This window comes from Epinephelus lanceolatus, chromosome 15 (assembly GCF_041903045.1).
Source record: "Epinephelus lanceolatus isolate andai-2023 chromosome 15, ASM4190304v1, whole genome shotgun sequence".
Taxonomy (NCBI): domain Eukaryota; kingdom Metazoa; phylum Chordata; class Actinopteri; order Perciformes; family Serranidae; genus Epinephelus; species Epinephelus lanceolatus.
Genome location: NC_135748.1, coordinates 44,327,209 through 44,347,058, shown reverse-complemented (window position 1 = coordinate 44,347,058; position 19,850 = coordinate 44,327,209). Strand labels below are relative to the sequence as shown.

The 19,850-nt window shown below is 48.6% G+C and overlaps 1 protein-coding gene across 1 annotated transcript in view; it reads right to left on the bottom strand.

Annotated features, from left to right (window-relative positions):
- Positions 1 to 10,936, bottom strand: part of LOC117267159 (uncharacterized) — a 33,760-nt gene extending 22,824 nt beyond the window's left edge. The window contains exon 1 of the mRNA XM_033642868.2: positions 10,617 to 10,936. Coding sequence (XP_033498759.2) covers positions 10,617 to 10,674 — 58 coding nt within the window. The 5' untranslated portion in view covers positions 10,675 to 10,936. The remainder of the gene's footprint in view (positions 1 to 10,616) is intronic.
- Between the last annotated feature and the right edge of the window lie 8,914 nt (positions 10,937 to 19,850).

The window sequence follows — 19,850 nt, the reverse complement described above, 5'->3', positions numbered from 1 at the left end:
AAAGGTCTGATGGACAGATAGTAAATAAACAGATACTGACAGACAAACGAGGCACTTTGTATTTAATGTCAGCTGTGGAAACAGTCCAATAATACGTCACTTCTCATATTTTTGATAATGAACTCAAAGTTCCCTCAGTCTGAGATCGGTCTGTGTTCGGTCTGAGATTGGTCTGAGATCGGTCTGTGTTCAGTCTGTGTTCGGTCTGTGTTCGGTCTGAGATTGGTCTGAGATCGGTCTGTGCTCGGTCTGTGTTCGGTCTGACATCGGTCTGAGATCGGTCAGTGTTCGGTCTGAGATCAGTCTGTGTTCGGTCTGAGATCGGTCTGTGTTCAGTCTAAGATCGGTCTGTGTTCGGTGTGAGATCGGTCTGTGTTCGGTCTGAGATCGGTCCGTGTTTGGTCTGTGTTCGGTCTGAGATCGGTCTGTGTTCGGTCTGTGTCCGGTCTGTGTTCGGTCTGAGATCGGTTTCTGTTCGGTCTGAGTTCGGTCTGTGTTTGGTCTGTGTTCGGTCTGTGTCCGGTCTGAGTTCGGTCTGAGATCAGTCTGTGTTCGGTCTGAGTTCCGTCTGTGTCCGGTCTGTGTTTGGTCTGAGATCGGTCTCTGTTCAGTCTCTGTTCAGTCTGTGTTGGGTCTGCGTTCAGTCTGAGATCGGCCTGTGTTCGGTCTGAGATCGGTCTGTGTTCGGTCTGAGATCGGTCTGAGTTCAGTCTGTGTTTGGTCTGAGATCGGTCTGTGTTCGGTCTGAGATTGGTCTGTGTCCGGTCTGAGTTCGGCCTGTGTTCGGTCTGTTTCCAGTCTGTGTTTGGTCTGAGATTGGTCTGAGATCGGTCTGTGTCCGGTCTGTGTCCGGTCTGTGTTCGGTCTGAGATCAGTTTGTGTCCGGTCTGAGTTCGGTCTGTGTTCGGTCTGAGATCGGTTTGTGTCCGGTCTGAGTTTGGTCTGTGTTCGGTCTGAGATCGGTCTCTGTTCGGTCTCTGTTCAGTCTGTGTTCGGTCTGAGATCAGTCTGAGTTCAGTGTGAGTTCAGTCTGTGTTCAGTGTGAGTTCAGTCTGTGTTCGGTCTGTGTTCGGTCTGTGATCGGTCTGAGATCGGTCAGAGTTCGGTCTGTGTTCAGTCTGTGTTCGGTCTGTGTTTGGTCTGAGATCGGTCTGAGTTCGGTCTGTGTTCGGTCTGAGATCGGTCTGTGTTCGGTCTGTGTTCACTGAGTTCGGTCTGTCTTCGGTCTGAGATCGGTCTGTGTTCGGTCTGAGTTCGGTCTGAGATCGGTCTGTGTTCGGTCTGAGATCGGTCTGTGTTTGGTCTGTGTTCGGTCTGTGTTCGGTCTGAGATCGGTCTGAGTTCAGTCTGTGTTCGGTCTGAGATCGGTCTGTGTTCGGTCTGAGATCGGTCTGAGTTCGGTCTGTGTCCGGTCTGAGTTCGGTCTGAGATCGGTCTGTGTCCGGTCTGTGTTCGGTCTGTTTCCAGTCTGTGTTCGGTCTGAGATCGGTCTGTGTTCGGTCTGAGATCAGTCTGTGTTCGGTCTGTGTCCGGTCTGAGTTCGGTCTGTATTCGGTCTGTTTCCAGTCTGTGTTTGGTCTGAGATCGGTCTGTGTTCGGTCTGTGTTCGGTCTGAGATCGGTTTGTGTTCGGTCTGAGTTCGGTCTGTGTCCGGTCTGTGTTCAGTCTGAGATCGGTTTATGTTCGGTCTGAGTTCGGTTTGTGTCCGGTCTGTGTTCAGTCTGAGATCGGTTTGTGTTCGGTCTGAGATCGGTTTGTGTTCGGTCTGAGTTCGGTCTGTGTTCGGTCTGAGATCGGTCTCTGTTCGGTCTCTGTTCGGTCTGAGATCAGTCTGAGTTCAGTGTGAGTTCGGTCTGTGTTCGGTGTGAGTTCAGTCTGTGTTCGGTCTGTGTTCGGTCTGTGTCCAGTCTGTGTTCGGTCTGAGTTCGGTCTGTGTTCAGTCTGTGTTTGGTCTGTGTTCGGTCTGACATCGGTCAGAGTTCGGTCTGTGTTCGGTCTGAGATCGGTCTGAGATCGGTCTGTGTTCGGTCTGAGTTCGGTCTGAGATCGGTCTGTGTTTGGTCTGAGATCGGTCTGTGTATGGTCTGTGTTCGGTCTGTGTCCGGTCTGTGTTCGGTCTGTGTCCGGTCTGTGTTCGGTCTGAGATCGGTTTGTGTTCGGTCTGAGTTCGGTCTGTGTTCGGTCTGAGATCGGTCTGTGTCCGGTCTGTGTTCGGTCTGTGTCCGGTCTGAGTTCGGTCTGAGATCAGTTTGTGTTCGGTCTGAGTTCGGTCTGTGTTAGGTCTGAGATCGGTTTGTGTTCAGTCTGTGTCTGGTCTGTGTTCGGTCTGAGATCAGTCTGAGATCGGTCTGTGTCCGATCTGAGTTCAGTCTGTTTCCAGTCTGTGTTCAGTCTGAGTTCAGTCTGAGATCGGTCTGTGTCTGGTCTGTGTTCGGTCTGAGTTCGGTCTGTGTCCGGTCTGAGTTCGGTCTAAGATCGGTCTGTGTCTGGTCTGAGTTCGGTCTGAGATCGGTCTGTGTCCGGTCTGAGTTCAGTCTGTTTCCAGTCTGTGTTCAGTCTGAGTTCAGTCTGAGATCGGTCTGTGTCTGGTCTGTGTTCGGTGTGAGTTCGGTCTGTGTCTGGTCTGAGTTCGGTCTGAGATCGGTCTGTGTCTGGTCTGAGTTCGGTCTGAGATCGGTCTGAGTTCGGTCTGAGTTCGGTCTGTGTCCGGTCTGAGTTCAGTCTGTTTCCAGTCTGTGTTCAGTCTGAGTTCAGTCTGAGTTCGGTCTGTGTCTGGTCTGAGTTCGGTCTGAGATCGGTCTGTGTCTGGTCTGAGTTCGGTCTGAGATCGGTCTGTGTCCGGTCTGAGTTCAGTCTGTTTCCAGTCTGTGTTCAGTCTGAGTTCGGTCTGAGATCGGTCTGTGTCTGGTCTGAGTTTGGTCTGAGTTCGGTCTGTGTCCGGTCTGAGTTCGGTCTGAGATTGGTCTGTGTCTGGTCTGTGTTCGGTCTGTGTCCGGTCTGAGTTCGGTCTGTGTCCGGTCTGAGTTCGGTCTGAGATCGGTTTGTGTCTGGTCTGAGTTCGGTCTGAGATCGGTCTGTGTCCGGTCTGAGTTCGGTCTGTGTCTGGTCTGAGTTCGGTCTGACATCGGTCTGTGTCCGGTCTGAGTTCAGTCTGTTTCCAGTCTGTGTTCAGTCTGAGATCAGTCTGTGTTCGGTCTGAGTTCGGTCTGTGTCCGGTCTGAGTTCGGTCTGTGTTCGGTCTGTGTTTGGTCTGAGATCGGTCTGAGTTCGGTCTGTGTTCGGTCTGAGTTTGGTCTGAGATCGGTCTGTGTTCGGTCTGAGATCGGTCTGTGTTTGGTCTGTGTTCGGTCTGAGATCGGTCTGAGTTCAGTCTGTGTTCGGTCTAAGATCGGTCTGTGTTCGGTCTGAGATCGGTCTGAGTTCAGTCTGTGTCCGGTCTGAGTTCGGTCTGAGATCGGTCTGTGTCCGGTCTGTGTTCGGTCTGTTTCCAGTCTGTGTTCGGTCTGTTTCCAGTCTGTGTTCGGTCTGAGATCGGTCTGTGTTCGGTCTAAGATCGGTCTGAGTTCAGTCTGTGTCCGGTCTGAGTTCGGTCTGTGTCCGGTCTGTTTCCAGTCTGTGTTCGGTCTGAGATCGGTCTGTGTTCGGTCTGAGATCGGTCTGAGTTCAGTCTGTGTTCGGTCTGAGATCGGTCTGTGTCCGGTCTGAGTTCGGTCTGTGTTCGGTCTGTTTCCAGTCTGTGTTTGGTCTGAGATCGGTCTGTGTCCGGTCTGAGTTCGGTCTGAGATAGGTTTGTGTTCGGTCTGTCTTCGGTCTGTGTCCGGTCTGTGTTCGGTCTGAGATTGGTTTGTGTTCGGTCTGAGTTCAGTCTGTGTCCGGTCTGTGTTCGGTCTGAGATCGGTTTGTGTTCGGTCTGAGTTCGGTCTGTGTCCGGTCTGAGTTCGGTCTGAGATCGGTCTGTGTCCGGTCTGTGTTCGGTCTGTTTCCAGTCTGTGTTCGGTCTGAGATCGGTCTGAGTTCAGTCTGTGTTCGGTCTGTGTCCGGTCTGTGTTCGGTCTGTTTCCAGTCTGTGTTCGGTCTGAGATCGGTCTGTGTCCGGTCTGTGTTCAGTCTGTTTCCAGTCTGTGTTTGGTCTGAGATCAGTCTGTGTCCGGTCTGTGTTCGGTCTGAGATAGGTTTGTGTTCGGTCTGACTTCGGTCTGTGTCCGGTCTGTGTTCGGTCTGAGATCGGTCTGTGTTCGGTCTGAGATCAGTCTCTGTTCGGTCTGAGATCAGTCTGAGTTCAGTGTGAGTTCGGTCTGTGTTCGGTGTGAGTTCAGTCTGTGTTCGGTCTGTGTTCGGTCTGTGATCAGTCTGAGTTCGGTCTGTGTTCAGTCTGTGTCCGGTCTGTGTTTGGTTTGAGATCAGTCTGAATTCGGTCTGTGTTCAGTCTGTGTTTGGTCTGTGTTCGGTCAGAGTTCGGTCTGTGTTCGGTCTGAGATTGGTCTGTGTTCGGTCTGTGTTCGGTCTGTGTTCACTGAGTTCGGTCTGAGATCGGTCTGAGTTCGGTCTGAGATCGGTCTGAGTTCGGTCTGAGTTCGGTCTGTGTCCGGTCTGAGTTCGGTCTGAGATTGGTCTGTGTCTGGTCTGTGTTCGGTCTGAGTTCGGTCTGTGTCTGGTCTGAGATCGGTCTGTGTCCGGTCTGAGTTCGGTCTGTTTCCGGTCTGTGTTCAGTCTGAGATCAGTCTGTGTCTGGTCTGTGTTCGGTCTGAGTTCGGTCTGTGTCCGGTCTGAGTTCGGTCTGAGATCGGTCTGTGTCCGGTCTGAGTTCAGTCTGTGTTCAGTCTGAGTTCAATCTGAGATCGGTGTTTGTCTGGTCTGTGTTCGCTCTGAGTTCGGTCTGTGTCCGGTCTGTGTTCGGTCTGAGATCGGTCTGTGTCTGGTCTGAGTTCGGTCTGAGATCGGTCTGTGTCTGGTCTGAGTTCGGTCTGAGATCGGTCTGTGTCTGGTCTGAGTTTGGTCTGAGATTGGTCTGTGTCTGGTCTGTGTTCGGTCTGAGATCGGTCCGAGTTCAGTTTGTGTTTAACTGCCCTGTAATGGTCTAAAACACTGAAGGGTTGACAAAGCCTCTCTATATAAATATATTCAGTTGGCCAAATCTCAAACTTTCCTTTCTTTTCTTTAAGAAAACAAAATGAAGTTGTTATTTTTTGAGTTTTAAATGTTATGTAAGATATAAAGTTAAATAAACTTAAATGAAACCTGAACACAGACTGTACTGTTTATACTGCTGGACAAACTGGACCTACGTCAGGAAACGTCCCAGGTTTAAAGCCTCCAATACAGAACAATGAGCGAGCGTCAGGGAGAGGAAACTATCCAGTATACAGACAAACAGATGGACGGACTGACCGACGGACGGACCGACAGAAGGACAGATGGACGGACTGACCGACGGAAGGACAGATGGACGGACAGACGGACCGACGGAAGGACAGATGGACGGATGGACGGACCGACCGACGGAAGGACAGATGGACGGACGGACCGACGGAAGGACAGATGGATGGAAGGATGGATGGACGGATGGACCGACGGAAGGACAGATGGACGGACGGACCGACGGAAGGACAGATGGATGGAAGGACGGATGGACAGATGGACCGACGGAAGGACAGATGGACGGACTGACCGACGGAAGGACAGATGGACGGACGGACCAACAGACAGGAGGTTAAATATCTAAAGAAAATACAAATACAAATTGTGCCAATGCTAACATCACCACTGAACAAAAACTAAAGGAAATGATCTGCTCCAAAGTTTGACACAAACGTCCTGAAGTTAATTCAGCTGATGTATGAGTTGATCAGTCGTTCTGTCCTGGTACTGATGTAGTGGGAAATAAAACACATCAGTCTGTCCGTCTCTGTATGTCTCTGTCCATCTCTGTCCGTCTCTGTCCATCAGTCAGTCAGTCAGTCAGTCAGTCAGTCAGAGGTCATCAGTCAGTCAGTCAGTCAGTCAGTCAGTCAGTTAGTCAGTCAGTCAGAGGTCATCAGTCAGTCAGTCAGAGGTCATCAGTCAGTCAGTCAGTCAGTCAGTCAGTCAGAGGTCATCAGTCAGTCAGTCAGAGGTCATCAGTCAGTCAGTCAGTCAGTCAGTCAGTCAGTCACAGGTCATCAGTCAGTCAGTCAGTCAGTCAGAGGTCATCAGTCAGTCAGTCAGAGGTCGTCAGTCAGTCAGTCAGTCAGTTAGTCAGAGGTCATCAGTCAGTCAGTCAGTCAGTTAGTCAGAGGTCATCAGTCAGTCAGTCAGTCAGTTAGTCAGAGGTCATCAGTCAGTCAGTCAGTTAGTCAGAGGTCATCAGTCAGTCAGTCAGTCAGTCAGAGGTCATCAGTCAGTCAGTCAGTCAGTCAGAGGTCATCAGTCAGTCAGTCAGATGTCATCAGTCAGTCAGAGGTCCTCAGTCAGTCAGTCAGTCAGAGGTCATCAGTCAGTCAGTCAGATGTCATCAGTCAGTTAGTCAGTCAGAGGTCATCAGTCAGTCAGTTAGTCAGTCAGTCAGAGGTCATCAGTCAGTCAGTCAGAGGTCATCAGTCAGTCAGTCAGTCAGTCAGTCAGTCAGTCACAGGTCATCAGTCAGTCAGTCAGTCAGTCAGAGGTCATCAGTCAGTCAGTCAGAGGTCGTCAGTCAGTCAGTCAGTCAGTTAGTCAGAGGTCATCAGTCAGTCAGTCAGTCAGTTAGTCAGAGGTCATCAGTCAGTCAGTCAGTCAGTCAGAGGTCATCAGTCAGTCAGTCAGATGTCATCAGTCAGTCAGAGGTCCTCAGTCAGTCAGTCAGTCAGAGGTCATCAGTCAGTCAGTCAGATGTCATCAGTCAGTTAGTCAGTCAGAGGTCATCAGTCAGTCAGTCAGTCAGTCAGTCAGAGGTCATCAGTCAGTCAGTCAGTCAGTCAGTTAGTCAGTCAGTCAGAGGTCATCAGTCAGTCAGTCAGTCAGTCAGTCAGAGGTCATCAGTCAGTCAGTTAGTCAGTCAGTCAGTCAGTCAGAGGTCATCAGTCAGTCAGTCAGTCAGTCAGTCAGTTAGTCAGTCAGAGGTCATCAGTCAGTCAGTTAGTCAGTCAGTCAGTCAGTCAGTTAGTCAGTCAGTCAGTCAGAGGTCATCAGTCAGTCAGTTAGTCAGTCAGTCAGTCAGTCAGAGGTCATCAGTCAGTCAGTCAGTCAGTCAGTTAGTCAGTCAGAGGTCATCAGTCAGTCAGTTAGTCAGTCAGTCAGTCAGTCAGTCAGAGGTCATCAGTCAGTCAGTCAGTCAGTCAGAGGTCATCAGTCAGTCAGTTAGTCAGTCAGTCAGTCAGTCAGTCAGTCAGTTAGTCAGTCACAGGTCATCAGTCAGTCAGTCAGTCAGTTAGTCAGTCAGTCAGTCAGAGGTCATCAGTCAGTCAGAGGTCATCAGTCAGTCAGTTAGTCAGTCACAGGTCATCAGTCAGTCAGTCAGTCAGTTAGTCAGTCAGTCAGTCAGAGGTCATCAGTCAGTCAGTCAGTCAGTCAGTCAGTTAGTCAGTCAGAGGTCATCAGTCAGTCAGTCAGTCAGTCAGTCAGTCAGTCAGTCAGTCACAGGTCATCAGTCAGTCAGAGGTCATCAGTCAGTCAGTTAGTCAGTCACAGGTCATCAGTCAGTCAGTCAGTCAGTTAGTCAGTCAGTCAGTCAGAGGTCATCAGTCAGTCAGTCAGTCAGTCAGTCAGTTAGTCAGTCAGAGGTCATCAGTCAGTCAGTTAGTCAGTCAGTCAGTCAGTTAGTCAGTCAGTCAGTTAGTCAGTCAGAGGTCATCAGTCAGTCAGTTAGTCAGTCAGTCAGTCAGTTAGTCAGTCAGTCAGTCAGTCAGTCAGAGGTCATCAGTCAGTCAGTTAGTCAGTCAGTCAGTCAGTCAGTTAGTCAGTCAGAGGTCATCAGTCAGTCAGTTAGTCAGTCAGTCAGTCAGTCAGTCAGTTAGTCAGTCAGTCAGTCACAGGTCATCAGTTAAAGGACCAGGTCAGGAAGCTGAAGATGTTTCAGAGGGTCATTTTTTTCCTTGCTGAAGAGATGAGAGTAAAAAGTAATCTGATTACACTCTGAAGTGTTGGATGTCCTCTGTCTGAGCCAGTCTCTGACTGACAGCAGGTATTGATCCAGCAGCAGGATCAGTCAGACTGAGCCTGATGGGTCTTAATGGATCAGGAAGGCCTGATGTGGCTCCACGGTCCAGATCTCTGTCTGTCTGTCTGTCTGTCTCTGTCTGTCTGTCTGTCTGTCTGTCTCTATGTGTCTCTGTCTGTCTCTGTCTGTCTGTCTGTCTGTCTGTTTGTCTCTATGTGTCTCTGTCTTTCTTTGTCTGTCTGTCTCCATCTGTCTCCGTCTGTCTCTGTCTGTCTCTGTTTGACCTTGAACGCCTCCTGAAGTGTCTCACAGCATCACAAACGTCCGCCCGTCTTCAGACACGTCTCAGTCAAACTAACAGCCAACAGAAACCAGGAGGATCATGGGAAATGAAGAGGAGACACAGCTGATAACCTGACCTCACCATGTCTCTGATTCAAATCAACTTTATTTACACAGTCTCATCACAGTCTGTCCTCTGTCTTCTGTCCTCAGACCCTCTGTCCCCTGTCCTCTGTCCTCAGACCCTCTGTCTTCTGTCCTCAGACCCTCTGTCCCCTGTCCTCTGTCCTCAGACCCTCTGTCTTCTGTCCTCAGACCCTCTGTCCCCTGTCCTCTGTCCTCAGACCCTCTGTCTTCTGTCCTCAGACCCTCTGCCCCCTGTCCTCAGACCCTCTGTCCTCTGTCCTCAGACCCTCTGCCCCCTGTCCTCAGACCCTCTGTCTTCTGTCCTCAGACCCTCTGTCCCCTGTCCTCAGACCCTCTGTCTTCTGTCCTCAGACCCTCTGCCCCCTGTCCTCAGACCCTCTGTCCTCTGTCCTCAGACCCTCTGTCCTCAGACCCTCTGTCCCCTGTCCTCTGTCCTCAGACCCTCTGTCTTCTGTCCTCAGACCCTCTGTCCTCAGACCCTCTGTCCTCAGATCCTCTGTCCTCAGACCCTCTGTCTTCTGTCCTCAGACCCTCTGTCCTCAGACCCTCTGTCCTCAGACCCTCTGTCCTCTGTCCCTCACAGCAGATAAATTCACAGCTGACAGAGTTTGCAGCACCAACATGTGTCTGATGTCATGTTGTTTACTGATGAGAATGTCCTCGTATCGTCCACACGTCCTGTGTGGTCTAGTTTAGATTAATTCCTCCTCAGAAAGAATTCCTGTTCAGAACTCAGTGATTTCTAATCATAAAGACAGTTGTCCTCCTCGACCTCGTCCTGTCTCATTCAGTAAACAGCTGACTGAATCCATCACAGACGCTGAGACGAGATGGACAGGAACAAACCCAGAACCTCCGATCAACCTAACCCGACACTTCCTGTTTGAATCCTAAAATCTGAACCTGTGACGGACCACCGCTCCAAACCTGCAGGAACCTGTCTCTGATTGGTCCTCCTTAAATAAACATGTCAATGAATAAATACATCTTTTTGTTTGTTTGTTTGTTTGTTTGTTTCCTGTAGACGTTCAGACGTCGTCATTAAAACAGTTTGAATGTTTCACACAAACTGTCTGTTTCTGTATCATCATCATCATCATCATCATCATCGTGATCACCATCATCATCATCATCATCGTGATCATTGTCATCATCATCATCATCACCATCATCATCATCATCATCGTGATCATCGTCATCATCATCATCATCGTGATCATCGTCATCGTCATCGTCATCATCATCATCGTCATCATCATCATCATCATCATCGTCATCATCATCATCATCATCGTCATCGTCGTCATCATCATCGTCATCGTCATCATCATCATCATCGTGATCATCGTCATCGTCATCGTCATCATCATCATCATCGTCATCATCATCATCATCATCATCATCGTCATCATCATCATCGTTGTCGTCGTCGTCGTCGTCACCACTGATGTGATGGAATATTAAAAACATTTTCTGTCTGACTATGTTGATGATGATGATGATGATGATGATGAACAGTGATCAGACTCAGCTGTGTGGTCATGTCTTCTCAGTGAGGTCACTGAAGGTCACTGAAGGTCACAGTTTGTGTCTCTGCAGCTTTAAAGTTTCTGTCTGAATCTGTTTTAGGAGGTGAAACGTTTTCCCTGTCCTCCCTCAGGACGTTCACAACGTGCTCGTCTATCACTGCTGTTTTTCTGCCTTGCTAACCGTGTGTGTGTGTGTGTGTGTGTGTGTGTGTGTGTGTGTGTGTGTGTATGTTTCAGAGCCGCAGCAGGAGGAAGCAGTGCGGAGCTGCCTGACTTCCTCCATGATGACATCTTCAAACACTCCTCTGCAGACACACCCAGCGCTCACTGCAGGTCAGCATCATCTGCACCAGCTGCCGCACACTCACTCCGTCCTCGCCACCAACACACACACACACACACACACACACACACACACACACACACCCACACACACAGTGACACACACACTGCTGCTGCTGCTGCTGCTGAGTCAGTCAGAGGGAAACACACACACACACACAGTAACAGTAACAGTAACAGAGAGCAGAGAGAGTGATGCCCACCCGTCCCGGAGGAGGCGGCGTGCCAGTTGGGGAAGGCCAGGTGGAAACAGTCGCACATGATGGCGGTGGCGGCAGAGACGAGGTCCTGGTCCAGGCAGGCAGGGAGGAGGGATGGAGGATGGAGGGTGGAGGTGATGGAGGGTTAGGCAGGTGGTGCCGCTGGTCCTGGATCAGCCTGTGGATCAGCCCGTGGATCAGTGTGTGGTCGCAGCGCAGCGAAAGATGAGCTGCAGAGATAACCAGAGAGAGCTGGCTGCTTCCTTCCTGCTCCGAACGCCGCACTGTCCGACTGAAGGAAACTCCCTCACTGCCCCGTAAACATGGACCTCCAGTGCAGCACACTAACTTCATTATGGGAGGAGCTGCCCCCACCACCCACCCCCACCCCACCCTCAGCTCACACAGACACAACCCCCAGTCCCCCTCCTCCTCCTCTTCCTCCTCTCCCTCCTCCTCCTCCTCTCCCTCCTCCTCTGTTTAGTCTCATTGATCGGTGTAATCGTACAGGGACAATCACCATGTCAGCTTCTGGCTCCAGCACTTACCGGGGGGGGGGGGGGGCATAGAGCCATAACTCAGTTTGACGCTGTTTAAAAGCCTCACTGTGAAGACGAGATGATGAAGATCTCTGATGGGAAGTCGTTCTGGGATCTGAACCACAGACAGTTTTTACTGTCCTGATGAAGTTTGATCTTCAGGACCAGTTAAAGATCCTGATGTCAGTGACGAGTCAGCGGACAGAAACTCAGGTTTCATCCTGTCGTCTGTCAGAAGACTCAGATCAGATCAGATGGGATCAGATCAGATGGGATCAGATCAGATGGGATGAACCTCTCCAGACAGATCTACAGTAAAATAAATACAGTATAAAGACATCTCTCCCTGAGACTGAATAAAAACATCAGTTGTTTCTCCCTGATGACAACATGATCAGTTTGTTTCCCTGTAAATACTGGAGTATAGGGGTGAGGGTGGAGGATTAGGGTGGAGGATTCCTTTAACAGAGCAGCCTGCTGTCCTGAAACAACACACTGATCATGTGCCTGACTCAGCCAATCACATCGCTGACATCATGACGGAGGAGACTCTCAGGTTAAAAGCTTTTTAAACTGGATCGATGAAGGCGTGGCTGCTGACCAACAACATCAGGCTCCACCACTGGGTGGAGGTTATTACTGATACTGACTGTGTGTTCACACAGGTGAAGGTTATTACTGATGGTGTCACAGGTGGAGGTGTGCAGGATGATAAGCTCCTCCCACATCATGTGTAAACCTGTCTGAGGATGATTCATCGTCCTGCTGACCGATTTGTCTCCTCAGATCAGAACCAGTCACTGCTGCACTCACACACATCTGTGGGTGCTCATACTCGTGCACGTGCTCGTGAGTGGTGTTTGGAGGGTGGAGGCTAGGTGGTGTTTGGAGGGTGGAGCCTGAGTGGTGTGTGGAGGGTGGAGGCTAGAGGCTGACTGGTGTTTGGAGGGTGGAAGCTAGGTGGTGTTTGGAGGGTGGAGGGTGGAGGCTGGAGGCTGATTGGTGTTTGGAGGGTGGAGGCTAGGTGGTGTTTGGAGGGTGGAGGGTGGAGGCTGGAGGCTGATTGGTGTTTGGAGGGTGGAGCCTGAGTGGTGTTTGGAGGGTGGAGGGTGGAGGCTGATTGGTGTTTGGAGGGTGGAGGCTGATTGGTGTTTGGAGGGTGGAGGCTAGGTGGTGTTTGGAGGGTGGAGCCTGAGTGGTGTTTGGAGGGTGGAGGGTGGAGGCTGAGTGGTGTTTGGAGGGTGGAGGCTGAGTGGTGTTTGGAGGGTGGAGAGTGGAGCCTGAGTGGTGTTTGGAGGGTGGAGGCTGAATGGTGTTTGGAGGGTGGAGGCTGAGTGGTGTTTGGAGGGTGGAGGCTGAGTGGTGTTTGGAGGGTGGAGAGTGGAGGCTGATTGGTGTTTGGAGTGTGGAGGCTAGGTGGTGTTTGGAGGGTGGAGGGTGGAGGCTGGAGGCTGATTGGTGTTTGGAGGGTGGAGGCTAGGTGGTGTTTGGAGGGTGGAGGCTAGGTGGTGTTTGGAGGGTGGAGCCTGAGTGGTGTTTGGAGGGTGGAGGGTGGAGGCTGATTGGTGTTTGGAGGGTGGAGACTGAGTGGTGTTTGGAGGGTGGAGGCTAGGTGGTGTTTGGAGGGTGGAGCCTGAGTGGTGTTTGGAGGGTGGAGAGTGGAGCCTGAGTGGTGTTTGGAGGGTGGAGGCTGAGTGGTGTTTGGAGGGTGGAGAGTGGAGCCTGAGTGGTGTTTGGAGGGTGGAGGCTGAGTGGTGTTTGGAGGGTGGAGGCTGAGTGGTGTTTGGAGGGTGGAGAGTGGAGCCTGAGTGGTGTTTGGAGGGTGGAGGCTGAGTGGTGTTTGGAGGGTGGAGGCTAGGTGGTGTTTGGAGGGTGGAGGGTGGAGGCTGAGTGGTGTTTGGAGGGTGGAGGCTGAGTGGTGTTTGGAGGGTGGAGAGTGGAGCCTGAGTGGTGTTTGGAGGGTGGAGGCTGAGTGGTGTTTGGAGGGTGGAGGCTAGGTGGTGTTTGGAGGGTGGAGGCTGAGTGGTGTTTGGAGGGTGGAGGCTGAGTGGTGTTTGGAGGGTGGAGGCTGAGTGGTGTTTGGAGGGTGGAGGCTGAGTGGTGTTTGGAGGGTGGAGGCTAGGTGGTGTTTGGAGGGTGGAGAGTGGAGGCTGATTGGTGTTTGGAGTGTGGAGGCTAGGTGGTGTTTGGAGGGTGGAGGTTGGAGGCTGATTGGTGTTTGGAGGGTGGAGGCTAGAGGCTGATTGGTGTTTGGAAGGTGGAGGCTAAGTGGTGTTTGGAGGGTGGAGGCTGGAGGCTGATTGGTGTTTGGAGGGTGGAGGCTAGGTGGTATTTGGAGGGTGGAGGCTGCAGTACATTAACTGTGTTGGGACGAGCGCTCAGATCGATGCAGCAGTTAGTAGAGACAGACTCAGGATCAGGAGGCTGCTGAGGTCCTCGTCTCTAATGTGTCTGCTCCATGTGACTGTGGGTTAAATCTCTGTGTGCTGAAAGAACTCAATCATTAGGACAAAGAATAAAAACAGGAGCTTCCTGTGGGGCGTGTCCTCCTCCTCCTCCTCATCTGCAGAGCGCCATGATCAGATCTCAGAGCAGTAAACTCTCACAGTTTTGCTTCACTGATGCAAAAGCTAATAATGACAGTTCTTTTTCTCATCATGCACTGATCCACGCATCAGTGGACTGTTCTTTATTTATCAGAGGATGTGACCTCACAGTGTGACCTCACAGTGTGACCCCACAGTGTGACCTCACAGTGTGACCTCACAGTGTGACACAGCATTTCATTTTGGCACGAGTTCAAAAAACATTTTCAACCCTGAATCAATTTCTGTCTGCAGATGAAAGGAGGGTGGCTTTTTCATCATAAATAAAAAATGAGATTTCTGAGGCTTTAATGAAAAAGCAGGTTACATGAGAACGACAAAAAGACTGGAGTCAGAACAAAGTGGACATCGATAGGCAGATTGTGCTGTTCTGTGGGTTGTTGTTTTTATTCTCCTCAGCTAACGTCTCACAGTGACCTTCAAACATGTCTCTAAACTCAGTGACCTTCAAACATGTCTCTAAACTCAGTGAGCTTCAAACATGTCGCTAAACTCAGTGACCTTCAAACATGTCTCTAAACTCAGTGACCTTCAAACATGTCGCTAAACTCAGTGACCTTCAAACATGTCTCCAAACTCAGTGACCTTCAAACATGTCTCTAAACTCAGTGACCTTCAAACATGTCGCTAAACTCAGTGACCTTCAAACATGTCTCTAAACTCAGTGACCTTCAAACATGTCTCTAAACTCAGTGACCTTCAAACATGTCGCTAAACTCAGTGACCTTCAAACATGTCTCTAAACTCAGTGACCTTCAAACATGTCGCTAAACTCAGTGACCTTCAAACATGTCTCCAAACTCAGTGACCTTCAAACATGTCTCCAAACTCAGTGACCTTCAAACATGTCGCTAAACTCAGTGACCTTCAAACATGTCTCCAAACTCAGTGACCTTCAAACATGTCTCCAAACTCAGTGACCTTCAAACATGTCGCTAAACTCAGTGACCTTCAAACATGTCTCCAAACTCAGTGAGCTTCAAACATGTCGCTAAACTCAGTGACCTTCAAACATGTCTCTAAACTCAGTGACCTTCAAACATGTCTCTAAACTCAGTGACCTTCAAACATGTCTCCAAACTCAGTGACCTTCAAACATGTCGCTAAACTCAGTGACCTTCAAACATGTCTCTAAACTCAGTGACCTTCAAACATGTCGCTAAACTCAGTGACCTTCAAACATGTCTCCAAACTCAGTGACCTTCAAACATGTCTCCAAACTCAGTGACCTTCAAACATGTCTCCAAACTCAGTGACCTTCAAACATGTCGCTAAACTCAGTGACCTTCAAACATGTCTCCAAACTCAGTGACCTTCAAACATGTCTCCAAACTCAGTGACCTTCAAACATGTCGCTAAACTCAGTGACCTTCAAACATGTCTCCAAACTCAGTGAGCTTCAAACATGTCGCTAAACTCAGTGACCTTCAAACATGTCTCCAAACTCAGTGAGCTTCAAACATGTCGCTAAACTCAGTGACCTTCAAACATGTCTCCAAACTCACACTGACGGTCATGTTATTATAAAGTCATTAAATGTTTAGATCTTATTTTATGTCAGTCTGATAAAAAATCATTCACATGCTCCGAGGTCAAACTCCTATGTCTAACATATGTCATATTACATCTGAATATCTGTCTGATAAAAACAAGTTTAGGTCAGACTCCTGATCACTCTGATATCTGTCTGATTCTTAATACAGCATCTCCATATCAGTTAAATAAGAGAGGAGCAGATTTATTAGTGATCATATCTTTATAAACACCCTGCTGCACCATGACATCACGACACATAATGTTTGTACATTCGTACGTAGTTACGTCGCAGATTTATTGAAACTTTTCTTTACGTTTCAACAACACCGTGTTTCTCCTGTGGATGTTCAGATGCAGTAACACAAGGTTCACGTCAGGAGATGTTCATGTTTCAGGTTCAATCACATTCATTGTTGGAGATGCTGCTGATGTCTCTCTGGAATACAACGTGCTTTGTTGTTTGTTATTGTCAAACAGTTGTCTGCAATGATGTCACACCATCCAGCGTTCTCTCCTGATGACAAACACAGCTCGTATACATGTGATCAGAACTACGTCGCTTTAGAAATGTTAGGATTGAAACGTACAAACGTATGTGTTGAACAGAAACATTAAAATACCAACGTTTCCTTATGGCAACTGAGTCAAGTGTGACACACGGAGTCGACATGTTATCTGCTGATGATGTTTAAATGAAGAACATGTCGATAAGCAGGCGTTAAAACCACAGACAAAGGCTGAGAGAGGGTGAAACTGTCTGTGGACGGACTCAGTTGTTCCAATAAACATATTGATCACAGCTCCATAAACAGGATCAGAGAACAGTAAGACAGAGACTCATCTGATAACCAGAGGTTCAATATTCCTGCACAGAGCAGTTTCCTCTGTAACAGTCCTCTCTGGTCGTTTGAGGCGGAGCTGATGAATTCGTCACCGATACAAGCTACTATGAAAACGAAGGTGTGTGACCTCGACTTCAGTTCCCAGAGGAATGAACGTGATGAGCATTTGGTTCCACATGACACGCCGTGAACAGACGAGGCAGCGTCACATGACACTGGATCCAAAACATCCTTAGAGAACATGCATGAAGACACAACATACTGTATGTTCTCTGATGAGACCGATCCACAAGCCCTGCTGCTCGCCACGCCAAGTTACATCAGTCTCACAGAGTTACAGCTGACTGTCAGTCTCACAGACTGAAGACCTCTACAGTTGTTGAATGGTTTGGTCTACAGGAGGATGAATACCTGTGACTGTGGTGAACTTTTTCTCCACACAGCACCACCATCAGGTCACAGTTTCATTTATCATGTAAAGTATCTGGACTTTATCAGACTGCAGTTCATTTACAGCGAGTTCCTTCAGACTGACAGATCTGATCAGTGTGATCAGTTTAGTGCAGCTACACTGTGAAATGTGTATCTGATAAACATCAGGTGTGATGTCTGCAGACTGTAGGGTGACACAGCTTCACACACTGAGTGATGCTGCAGGGTTATTACTTCACCTGAGAAGCTCAACATAGAGACTCACATTGATACTAACCCAAAGTTTAGTGGGCGCTATACACTGCTGTGTGTGTGTGTGTGTGTTTGTGTGTGTGTGTGTGTGTGTGTGTGTGTGTGTGTGTGTGTGGACACACAGTGGACTGGGAGGAACGGCCTGCCTAACCTGAACCTTAGTGGTGTTTTGTTATTGGTTTGCTTTTATTGATTAACGGTGGAGATGTGACAGGAAGTGAGAGGAGAGAGGGGGCGGGTCCTCGCTGAGTCCTCTGTGAATACATGGTCAGCATCTGAACCTCCTCAGCCACCAGGACATCCCATAATACCTTGAGTTAAACTGTCACCACTGTCTGCAGTGTTTCAGTTGTTGTCTCTGAGTGCTGTACAGTGAGAAACAAACGACAGACACAGTCAGGAACAGCTGCGTTTCAGTCATTGTCTCCTCTGAGAGAGTTTAACTCATATTAGCAGGTCTGACTGTAAAGATCCAGAGTTCTCATTCAATTTCAATTTCAATTCAATTTTATTTATAAAGCCCAATATCACAAATCACAATTTGCCTCACAGGGCTTTACAGCATACGACATCCCTCTGTCCTTATGACCCTCACAGCTGATCAGGAAAAACTCCCCAAAAACCCTTTAACGGGGAAAAGATGGTAGAAACCTCAGGAAGAGCAACTGAGGAGGGATCCCTCTTCCAGGACGGACAGACGTGCAATAGATGTCGTACAGAACAGATCAACATGATAAATTAACAGTAATCCATATGACACAATGAGACAGAGAGAGAGAGAGAGAGAGAGACAGAGAGAGACAGAGAGTATTAATATCTGGCAGTATACATGTGTGACAATAGTCATATGTGTATAATAACAGTAGAAGTATGACTAATGACTAATGATGGCAGCAGCACAACCACACACGTCACGCTGTCCAGGCACCGCTGTGATATGAGTTAATCTGAGAGACAGTGGAGCACAAAGGCTCCGGAGAAGAAGCCGAGTTAGTGACATCCAGAATGGCCGAGTTAGCAAGATGCAGTAATAGAATACGAGAGAGAGAGAGAGAGAGAAAGAGAGAAGGTGCCCGGTGTATTATAGGGGGGTCCTCCGGCAGACTAGGCCTAAGTCAGCCTAACTAGGGGCTGGTACAGGGCAAGCCTGAGCCAGCCCTAACTATAAGCTTTATCAAAGAGGAAAGTCTTAAGTCTAGTCTTAAATGTGGAGACGGTGTCTGCCTCCCGGACCGTAACAGGAAGATGATTCCACAGGAGAGGAGCCTGATAGCTGAAGGCTCTGGCTCCTGATCTACTTTTGGAGACTTTAGGGACCACGAGTAACCCTGCGTTCTCAGAGCGCAGTGTTCTGGTGGGATAATATGGCACTATGAGCTCTCTAAGATATGACGGAGCTTGACCATTTAGAGCTTTTTAAGTTAACAGTAGGATTTTAAATTCAATTCTGGATTTTACAGGGAGCCAGTGCAGAGAAGCTAAAACAGGAGAAATATGATCTTGTTTCTTAGTTCCTGTTAGTACACGTGCTGCTGCATTCTGAATTAGCTGGAGAGTTTTTAAGGACTTACTAGAGCTACCTGATAATAGAGAGTTACAGTAATCCAGCCTTGAGGTAACAAAAGCGTGGACCAATTTTTCTGCATCTTTTCGGGTCAGGATAGGCCTAATTTTCACAATATTACGCAGATGAAAAAATGCAGTCCGTGAGGTTTGTTTTAAATGAGAATTAAAAGACAAATCTTGATCAAATATTACTCCGAGGTTTCTTACGGTAGTGCTAGAGGCCAGAGCAATGCCATCTAGAGAAACTATGTCATCAGATAAAGAGTCTCTGAGTTGTTTGGGGCCAAGAACAATAACTTCAGTTTTGTCTGAATTTAACATCAGGAAATTGGTGCTCATCCAAGTTTTTATGTCTTTAAGGCAGTTATGGAGTTTAGTTAGTTGATTACTTTCTTCTGGCTTCATCGATAAATACAACTGTGTATCATCCGCATAACAATGGAAATTTATAGAGTGATTTCTAATGATGTTACCTAAAGGAAGCATATATAGGGTAAATAGGATTGGTCCGAGCACAGAACCTTGCGGAACTCCAAAACAAACTCATGTGTTTATTAAACCCAGGTATCAATCTGAGCTGTGATGATATGTCCTGAGGTCAGCAGGAGTCATGTCCAGCTGCTCAGGAAATATGTGAGCGGCTGATCTGGATCTTTCCACTCAGCTGCAGTGTTGAAAATGAATTCTGTCTCCATGATGTGATTCTCCACAGACATGTTTTAGATGGACACAAGAGACATGTCCAGTCTGCTGCAGCGACATTCTTTGACTTTACATCATTTGAGATGCATTTCTTTATGGACAGATGGATTTATGACTCACTTATGTAACTCTCATCATGTGGAGTCTTCATGGTGTCGCACATCAGAAAGTACAAATTATTTAGACTGATGCCGACATACGTCATGTTAACGAGGTGGACCTGAAGCTGAGCGGTGCAAACCTCCACACAGACAGGTAAATAACCAGATACTCTGTCAGGTGTCTCAAAGTTGTTGGGTGGAGGACAGGTGTGACTAAAACAGGGTGTCTCTGTGGAACAAACAAACCTCAAAGTGCTGGATAAATAAAATACCTGGAGATGTTTTTATAGCTGAGGTTGGAGCTCCGTCTTCACCTCATTTGGTAGATTACAACATTCAGAGGATCAGAGTTGATGCTTGTGTTGCATCAGATGTTTTTATGTACAGACCCACAGACTGAGGATGAGTGATGGGTGGAAGATTTTATCTGAACCTGAACTTATCACGTACTCGTTCCAGCCTGAATGATTTCCTGAACTTTCTGTCCAGAGGTGTTCAGACAGAGTCTTACTCACAGAGGACAGGAGGGTGTTGGCTCACATTGTCTCCTCTGTAGGAGAGACTTGTTTAATTCATTCAAACTACTGCTGCATCATTTCAAACCTTCAGATTTCTCCACATGTTATCCATCATTCCTCTGTCCTGCATGGGAACAAACAGA